General features: G+C 41.1%; 1 protein-coding gene across 1 annotated transcript; it reads right to left on the reverse strand.

The window, feature by feature from the left end:
- Positions 1-133: 133 nt before the first annotated feature.
- LOC124114085 (calmodulin-like) lies at positions 134-7,150 on the reverse strand. Its single transcript, XM_046474627.2, has 3 exons — positions 6,911-7,150; positions 5,916-6,010; positions 134-2,189 (listed from the first exon to the last, which is right to left on the reverse strand). Exons 1-3 carry the CDS (start codon positions 7,055-7,057, stop codon positions 1,991-1,993), a joined length of 441 nt encoding a protein of 146 aa, XP_046330583.2. The 5' UTR covers positions 7,058-7,150; the 3' UTR covers positions 134-1,990.
- Between the last annotated feature and the right edge of the window lie 2,119 nt (positions 7,151-9,269).

Raw genomic sequence — 9,269 nt, forward strand, 5'->3', positions numbered from 1 at the left:
AGATAATACTAGGCTGACGTTTCGTTGATATTTATACCTCAAGCAACACATTGCTATTAGAGGGAGCAAATATTGGAACATCTTGTTGAAGTTATGTGTGTCTCGAGAGTTGCAAGAACTATATGAAAACATATTGATGTGATATATATTTATTCAAATATAATTTCAAATAAAATTGAATTTCTTCTCGTTATATGTTATTCTCCTGTACATAGATATCATCGATCATGGATCATTGATCATGGATCATCTCAATTTGAAATTTCGATGTTTGTTATCTCAATCATGGGAATGACATGCATACAAGTATACACTGCCGGGCAAAAGAAAGTATACACCCATGTTTGATGGTAGCTAGAATTAAACATGGTTATTCTATGGGGATATACTTCATACGGCTATCGTAGTTGATTTTGGGTCTGATACAATAATACCATCCCAATATAGTGAAACCGCTATAACATATCTGACGGCCAAAAGAAACTTTACCGAGTTAATTGTAAAAAATTAAAAACACAAATTTTAAACTATATCAATGCAAAACACATCGTCCAAACACAATGATGTTCTGTGCTTAAAGTGATACACGTCCACAATTTGTTTTGTTGAAAATGCGAAAAATGAAAAACACGTGCCGCTTTGGCAGCTGAAACAATACGTGCAATAAGGGTTTATAAATGATACAGACGTCATGTAAGATACTCACTCTGATGGCGAAAGACCACAGAAATGCCACAACTGACACCCTTATAACGCGAGCGGGCCTTGGGTATGGTAAAGATGGGAGCCACGAATGCCTACATTGCTAGAACTTTTGGTTGCTCCTGTGTTGCTGTAACTAACCTCATGCAAGGTGATAGACACATAGGGCAGACAGGCAGACCCAGGGTAACTACGCCCAACGAAGACCGGTACCTGCGTACCTTACAGTTATTGACAGCTGAACAATGACGTCAGAGATTGAGGTGGGCCCGAAATGTGCGTCGTTGGCAGCGACGTGACTTGTAGAGGGTCGTCTTCGGTCAAATCCGAGTATCTCTGTTCACAGCTAATGGAAGTCAGCTAGTTTACCACCGAAGGGAGAACGAACGGCGGCATATTGCGTTCAGGAGGTCGTTTCGTATGATGAAGGGGGTGTTGTGGTGTAAGGAGGAATTTGTGGGAGGGAGAGAACACCGCTGGTCATCGTTAAGTATAAATGTGACGTTTCATTGAACATGAGAGATTTTAGATGTGTGTAACTTTTGGCCACTACGTTGAAAGCTGTTTTTTGCTACCCACCTCAATTCGGGCATCTGCCATGCCAATACCGGAAACTGTATGACTGTCATTTTAGATGTTGATTTCGTTGAGATTTTGATCTTTTTAATTCATTTTTAATCATGCATCATTTGTGGTTTTTAAACTAGAGTGATTTAAAACTATGGCAACGTTTCTTTTGGCCGTCGGTTTATATATGATTTGATTAAGTTGCAGTTCTTAAATGTTAATAGGGTATAGACTATGTGGCTATTATATTGATCAGAATATTATACTGTTACCAACTTGAAGCTTCCCCTTCTTCTGATTATGAACATATTGAAATACATATTCCCAAAGCAGCGAAACAATAACATTTCCATATTCCAATACAGAGAAACCTCTTTACCTCTAGTCCCATAAACTCGACATATCGTTATATCGTTTATGACGAAGTAACTGCATGGTACCGAGAGAAACTATTTGTACTGTGGTTTGATGCCGAACATCTCTTGTCTCGAAGTATGGATAAACCGATATATGTTCTAAGTCCCATGGCTATTCTTGGTGTACTACCTAGATCAAAAGCTGGTGATTGTCGAATATGGTATACGATTTCGTGTTTGGCAACCACCGTATTGTGTCAGGGCCTTCGTTCCACAAAGCGATCTTAGCACTAAGACGATCGTAACTCCCGCACCTGAAATATAAAGGTACGGCCGTCGTGGCCCTAAGATCGTTACATGTAGTCCTAAGCAAACAGAGACACAAATTCATTAAAGTCCAACTTCCCGTCCCCGTTGACGTCGACCTTAGCAATGAGACTCTTCACCTCCTTCATCGACAACGAACGTCCACATCTTGTCAGCACGTCCTTCAGCTCGTCAGCGTCCAGCAGACCATTGCCATCCTTGTCTATCTGGTCAAATGCCCGCCTCATCTCACCATGCCTGAAATGTCATGGGTGCATGTACAAGCCACATCTCACTTCTCTTTCAAACAGTTGTACATAAGTAATTGGGGAGTAAAATAACCACTTAACTTCACCACACCTTGTGTAAAGAAGGTATCGGTAGAAAAAGAGAACATGAATTTGAAAGTTTGATTTTTTAATAAACATTTTCAAGTAACAAAATAAAAATTGAGCGAGTGAGTGAGTATGGTTTTACGCCGCTTTTAGCAATATTCCAGCAATATCACTCCGGGGGACACCAGAAATGGGCTTCACACATTGTGTCGATGTCGGGAATCGAACCCGTGTCTTCGGCGTGACGAACTAACTCATTAACCACTAGGCTACCCGACCGCCCCTCTTGACAAAAGAGATTTACTATCTCTATCTGAGGTGGGCGGTCGGGTAGCCTAGTGGTTAAAGCGTTCGCTCGTCACGCTGAAGACTCGGGTTCGATTCCCGACATGGGTACAATGTGTGAAGCCCATTTCTGGTGTCCCCCGCCGTGATATTGCTGGAATATTGCTAAAAGCGGCGTAAAACCATACTCACTCACTCACTCACTCTATCTGAGGTTGATAGTTGGTTTATTATAAGGTTACAAAAGTATTGAAACGAACATGAAGGCGAACCTTCCCATTCACGTCAGTGTGGCATCAAATATGTGTAAACACACATTGACTACAATACCGTCAGGTTTTACAACCAGCATAAAAACTTAAAACCGAACCGCACAATGAGGTCTCCATTGTGATTTATTGTGCTGTGAAACATGGCCCTAGACTGATACATAACGTTTGTATCCACCCTACCATGACCAATAGCACTAAGGCTCTTATCATCGGGGGTTGTCTGTGCATGGCAGTTGAGGCTGTTCATACCCATTACGTGGAAATGGGTTGATTCTACAAATCATGTTGAGGTGCAAGTGTTGCATACACTCTAAGGGAATTAGTTTGTATATATGTTGTTTAATGTCACTGTTATCAATATTCCACCCATATCACAGCGGTCATAACCTAAGTGAGCCTGAATAATGCAAAGATATTACTTGAATATTGCAAAGAGTGTCGTCCCTAGTAACATTTAAAAAAACAATTATTAAATAATTTAACGTCGCGTTCAAGATTATTAGACTTATATAGCGACGTGTATGATCGACCGTGTGTGTGTGGGTTGGTGGGGGGTTTGGGGTGTGTGTGTGTGTGTGGGGGGGGGGGGGGGGGGGGGGGGGGGAGGAGGTAAACGGGAAATCGAGAATTCAGGCATGAAAATGTATGTATTGTAACTGTTTGAAGAATACAATTATGAACTGATGTCTTTACCCTTTTCCATATTTTGACCAATGCAATTATGGAAAGGTGAGGTGATATGGGGTTTAACATCGCGTCCAAGATTATGGCACTTATATAGCGACGTGCATCACTGAGATACCATGCCGCAGTTTAACATGAATATCCCACTCAGACACAGTATACTGACTCCGACTCTACTGACAAACAATTAGCATGGTGAATTGTATGGTGTATGTGACCCTCAAACTGGTGTTACATACATGATCTGTATGTGTGCGTGGACGATTTAAACTTGATTTGGATTGTTTGTTGTTTAACGTCGCACTTAGCAATATTCCAGCTATATGACGGCCATCTGTAATGATAGAGTCTGGACCAGACAATCCAGTGATTAATATCATGAGCATCGGCCCACGCAATTTGGATCGATGACATGTACCAACCAAGTCAGCGAGCCTGACCACCCGATCCCGTTAGTCGCCTTTTACGACAAGCATAGTCGCCTTTTACGGCAAGCATGGGTTGCTGAAGACCTATTCTACCCCGGCATCTTCACGGTTCTTTAACCTTGAATCCGTAGGAATAGCAAGAAAAAGTAGAAGTGTGATCAAACACAAAAGTAAATGTGATCATATTAACTCATCGAAACGTAACACCTAATGATAATGGTGACATTGACTATTTCTTTTGACATATAGATAATAATTGTCATTTCTCAGGACAGAACAGGATGCCATTTTAACGTGTCACTGGGTCAATGAGAACGTCACACATCCCTTCAATTTAAACAGTTGTCAGGTAAACAAGTTTTGCCTTGAACACCTTACACCATGCACCCTCATAGTGGTTACCAACATGCACCCCCATAGTGGTTACCAACATGCACCCTCATAGTGGTTACCAACATGGACCTATAGTGGTTACCAACATGCACCCTCATAGTGGTTACTAACATGTACTATAGTGGATACCAACACGCACCCTCATAGTGGATACCAACATGCACCCTCATAGTGGTTACCAACATGCACCCTCATAGTGGTTACCAACATGCACCCTCACATTGGTTACCAACATGCACCCTGATAGTGGTTACCAGCATGCACCCTCATAGTGGTTACTAACATGTACTATAGTGGATACCAACATGCACCCTGATAGTGGTTACCAACATGCACCCTGATAGTGGATACCAACATGCACCCTCATGGTGGTTACCAACATACACCCTCATAGTGGCTACCAACATGCACCATCGATGATACCAACATGCACCCTCATTGTGGTTACCAACATGCACCATAGTGGATACCAACATGCGCCCTCATAGTGGTTACCAACATGCACCCTCATAGTGGTTACCAACATGCACCCTCATAGTGGATACCAACATGCACCCTCATAGTGGTTACAAACATGCACCCTCATAGTGGATACCAACATGCACCCTCATAGTGGATACCAACATGCACCCTCATAGTGGTTACAAACATGCACCCTCATTGTGGTTACCAACATGCACCCTCATAGTGGATACCAACATACACCCTCATAGTGGATACCAACATGCACCCTCATAGTGGTTACCAACATGCACCCTCATAGTGGATACCAACATGCACCCTCATAGTGGATACCAACATGCACCTTCATAGTGGTTACAAACATGCACCCTCATTGTGGTTACCAACATGCACCCTCATAGTGGATACCAACATACACCCTCATAGTGGATACCAACATGCACCCTCATAGTGGTTACAAACATGCACCCTCATTGTGGTTACCAACATGCACCCTCATAGTGGATACCAACATGCAATGCACCCTCATAGTGGTTACAAACATGCACCCTCATAGTGGTTACCAGCATGCACCCTCATAGTGGATACCAACATGCACCCCAAAAGTGGTTACCAGCATGCACCCTCATAGTGGTTACAAACATGCACCCTCATAGTGGTTACCAACATGCACCCTCATAGTGGATACCAACATGCACCCTCATTGTGGTTACCAACATGCACCCTCATTGTGGTTCTGGGGCGAAGGGGTCCTCAGTACCCTTTGATTGTTCTAAGAAGACGCTAATAAGAATCGGGAGGTTACAGTGTGTGACCAATTCATCAAGTGCCCTGATGTCGCTGACCTTTGGTCACGATATCAAACGCTTCTTACTTGGCCAAGATTCTATCATAATCATGCTTGTAATTCCTTGAATATTGCTGAACCAAAAAAACAACAACAAAAAAACAAAGTCCATCCACTCTTTCAGACATTTTGTAATCTTTAACATTTCTGTTCAAAACACACATACAACATTCCTGTGCACCACAGTACCCATACCCTGAACATATAAAGCAATATGCATGTCCTTCCACATGTGAACCTCATCAGCTTTCTTGATTCGAGGATTAAAGGATACTCACGAGCGTTTTTCCTCTGCTATATTTGGCATGGCAGCGAGGAATTCATCCAGGGTAATCTTGAAGTTTCCATCGAGGTCCATGGACAAGAACAGATCCTTCGAATGGAAATGGTTTGTTTGTTAACGTTGAATAAGTTGAATAAGTGTATACCCAGAAAATACAATATGTATACCACCAAAGACTAAAGTGTGTACCCATTGGAAAATACATGTATACTAACCAAAGAAAAAAGTGAACACCCGCCAAAGAAAAAAGTAAATACCCCTCAAAGAAAAAAGTGAATACCCCTCAAAGAAAACGCGAATATCCCTCAAAGAAAAAGTGAATACCCAGAAAAGAAAAAAGTGAATACCCAGAAAAGAAAAAAGGGAATACATGTACCCCTCAAAGAAAAAGTGAATACCCCTCAAAGAGAAAAAGTGAATACCCCTTAAAGAAAAAAGTGAATATCCCTCAAAGAAAAAGTGAATACCCCTCAAAGAAAAAATTGAATACCCAGAAAAGAACAAAATGTATGCTCGACAAAGACTGAAGTGTATAACAAAGCAGGGAGAACACTTTGGCGATCTTCCATATGGCTATGATCATACATGATTTCAAGATAATTCAATTCTGTCTGAGAATGTTTTCTAGACCGGTGTCAGGGGTATAATGATTCATGTTTGGTCGCGACAATATTGATTTAAAAAGCCCACTGTATAAAGATAAATTCTGATTCAAAATGTTTTCATTCCATACTCAGTTAGTAGGGGACGAAACAATACTTCGGAGTCCGAAACAATGATGACATAACACAAGTACGTATTCAGTAAAAATGGCGATATTAAACGACTGAGATATTAACAATGACGATACAACACTACTGAGTCAGACAACGTGACGGACAATACTTCTGAGTCTGTAACTATGTCGATATAACATTATTTCGTCTGAAACATTCAGGTGCAACACCATCACAGACGGACATATGTTTTCGTGTACGAGCAAATACATACCACAATCTGTTGTCGCGTCATATCGAACTTGAGTTTTTTGCACAAGGTGGCCAGTTCATCCAGGGTGATGTATCCATTCCCATCAATGTCCACCTGGTGGAAGAACGCGGTGTACAGCTGTTTCTCCTTCTGAGTTAGTTGGGCCATGGCTCGGACTCGGACAGGCTTTCAGATATGTTGCACCGTTGTAGTACTGGACGGCTATCTAATGCGCAACGAGACAGTCCTCTGCTATATATATAACTTACTTCCTGGTTATACAGGTAGACCCCTAACTGCTTTTGGTATATGCGCAGTCGGCATACCTTCGCGTTGTTTTCATGGTATGATGGCTACCTGTGTCAAGGACAGACACGTCTACATGGCAACTATACTGCAACTAATGTTTAAAAATCTTACCCCGAATTAGTTCAACAGTACAGTACGATAAAGGTACCAAATGAAGTGTGTCGTATTCGAATCAGTTCCCCTCAAGCTGGTAATAATAGTGAAATCAACTCCAACTTAGTTAAGTGTGTATATCGTTTAAAATTCAACTTATACGCCCTACTCCTTGGCGGCATCTTGGTCTCAACTCCGGCTGCTTCGAAGTACGGATAAGACTATATACTAGAATAAACTTCTAGTTAACGAAGTTTCTCTGCATGCTGTTTGTTTTGAAACAGCAAACAAAACATTTGTACTTTACAAACTTCAAGTATGGGTATACCGCTTCGTTAAATCATAAAATTTTCCAGGCCTAGTTTTGACTGAATACCCTGAAAGCCTTATTATGGTTGTACTTGTACAAATGTATAATACAGGCGTGGTACGGATGAAAATGTCCCATGTGCTGATGCGTGGATGTTTAACCTGTATATGATATGTCGCCAACGAATATATTATACACTACTGACATGTGATCTGAAAGGTTTTCAAGAAAGTTGTTCAACACGACTGCACAAACACTGTCGTGAGATGACATGTAATGCAGCAGGCATGATCCTAGAACATCTCTCAGACTGTTGCATGAACACATACATTACAAGGTATACAGTAGAGAGGAACAGCTCTCACACATCTATATGTACACATATAGTACAAGGTATACAGTACAGAGGGACAGCTCTCACACATCTATATGTACACATATAGTACAAGGTATACAGTACAGAGGAACAGCTCTCACACATCTATATGTACACATATAGTACAAGGTATACAGTACAGAGGAACAGCTCTCACACTGTTGTATGAACACATACATTACAAGGTATACAGTACAGAGGAACAGCTCTCACACTGTTGTATGAACACATACATTACAAGGTATACAGTACAGAGGAACATCTCTCACACTGTTGTATGAACACATACATTACACAGTATACAGTACAGAGGAACAGCTCTCACACTGTTGTATGAACACATACATTACACAGTATACAGTACAGAGGAACAGCTCTCACACTGTTGTATGAACACATACATTACAAGGTATACAGTACAGAGGAACAGCTCTCACACTGTTGTATGAACACATACATTACAAGGTATACAGTACAGAGGAACATCTCTCACACTGTTGTATGAACACATACATTACAAGGTATACAGTACAGAGGAACATCTCTCACACTGTTGTATGAACACATACATTACAAGGTATACAGTACAGAGGAACAGCTCTCACACTGTTGTATGAACACATACATTACAAGGTATACAGCACAGAGGAACAGCTCTCACGCTGTTGCATGAACACATACATTACAAGGTATACAGTACAGAGGAACAGCTCTCACACTGTTGTATGAACACATACATTACAAGGTATACAGCAAAGAGGAACAGCTCTCACACTGTTGTATGAACACATACATTACAAGGTATACAGTACAGAGGAACAGCTCTCACACTGTTGTATGAACACATACATTACAAGGTATACCGTACAGAGGAACAGCTCTCACACTGTTGTATGAACACATACATTACACAGTATACAGTACAGAGGAACAGCTCTCACACTGTTGTATGAACACATACATTACAAGGTATACAGTACAGAGGAACAGCTCTCACTCTGTTGTATGAACACATACATTACAAGGTATACAGTACAGAGGAACATCTCTCACACTGTTGTATGAACACATACATTACACAGTATACAGTACAGAGGAACATCTCTCACACTGTTGTATGAACACATACATTACAAGGTATACAGTACAGAGGAACAGCTCTCACACATATATATGTACACATACATTACATAGTATACATTACGTAGGAACAGCTCTCACACATCTATATTTACACTTATATTACAAGGTATACAGTACAGAGGAACAGCTCTCACACATATATATGTACA

Source organism: Haliotis rufescens, unplaced genomic scaffold, assembly GCF_023055435.1.
Source record: "Haliotis rufescens isolate VD_foot unplaced genomic scaffold, xgHalRufe1.0.p SCAF_7, whole genome shotgun sequence".
Taxonomy (NCBI): domain Eukaryota; kingdom Metazoa; phylum Mollusca; class Gastropoda; order Lepetellida; family Haliotidae; genus Haliotis; species Haliotis rufescens.

Coding starts and splice junctions, on each gene's coding strand:
- LOC124114085 (XM_046474627.2), bottom strand. CDS start 7,057: ATGGCCCAACTAACTCAGAAGGAGAAACAGCTGTACACCGCGTTCTTC. Junction 6,011..6,910: donor TGACGCGACAACAGATTGTG/GTATGTATTTGC, acceptor TTCCATTCGAAG/GATCTGTTCTTGTCCATGGA. Junction 2,190..5,915: donor ATAGCAGAGGAAAAACGCTC/GTGAGTATCCTT, acceptor ATGACATTTCAG/GCATGGTGAGATGAGGCGGG.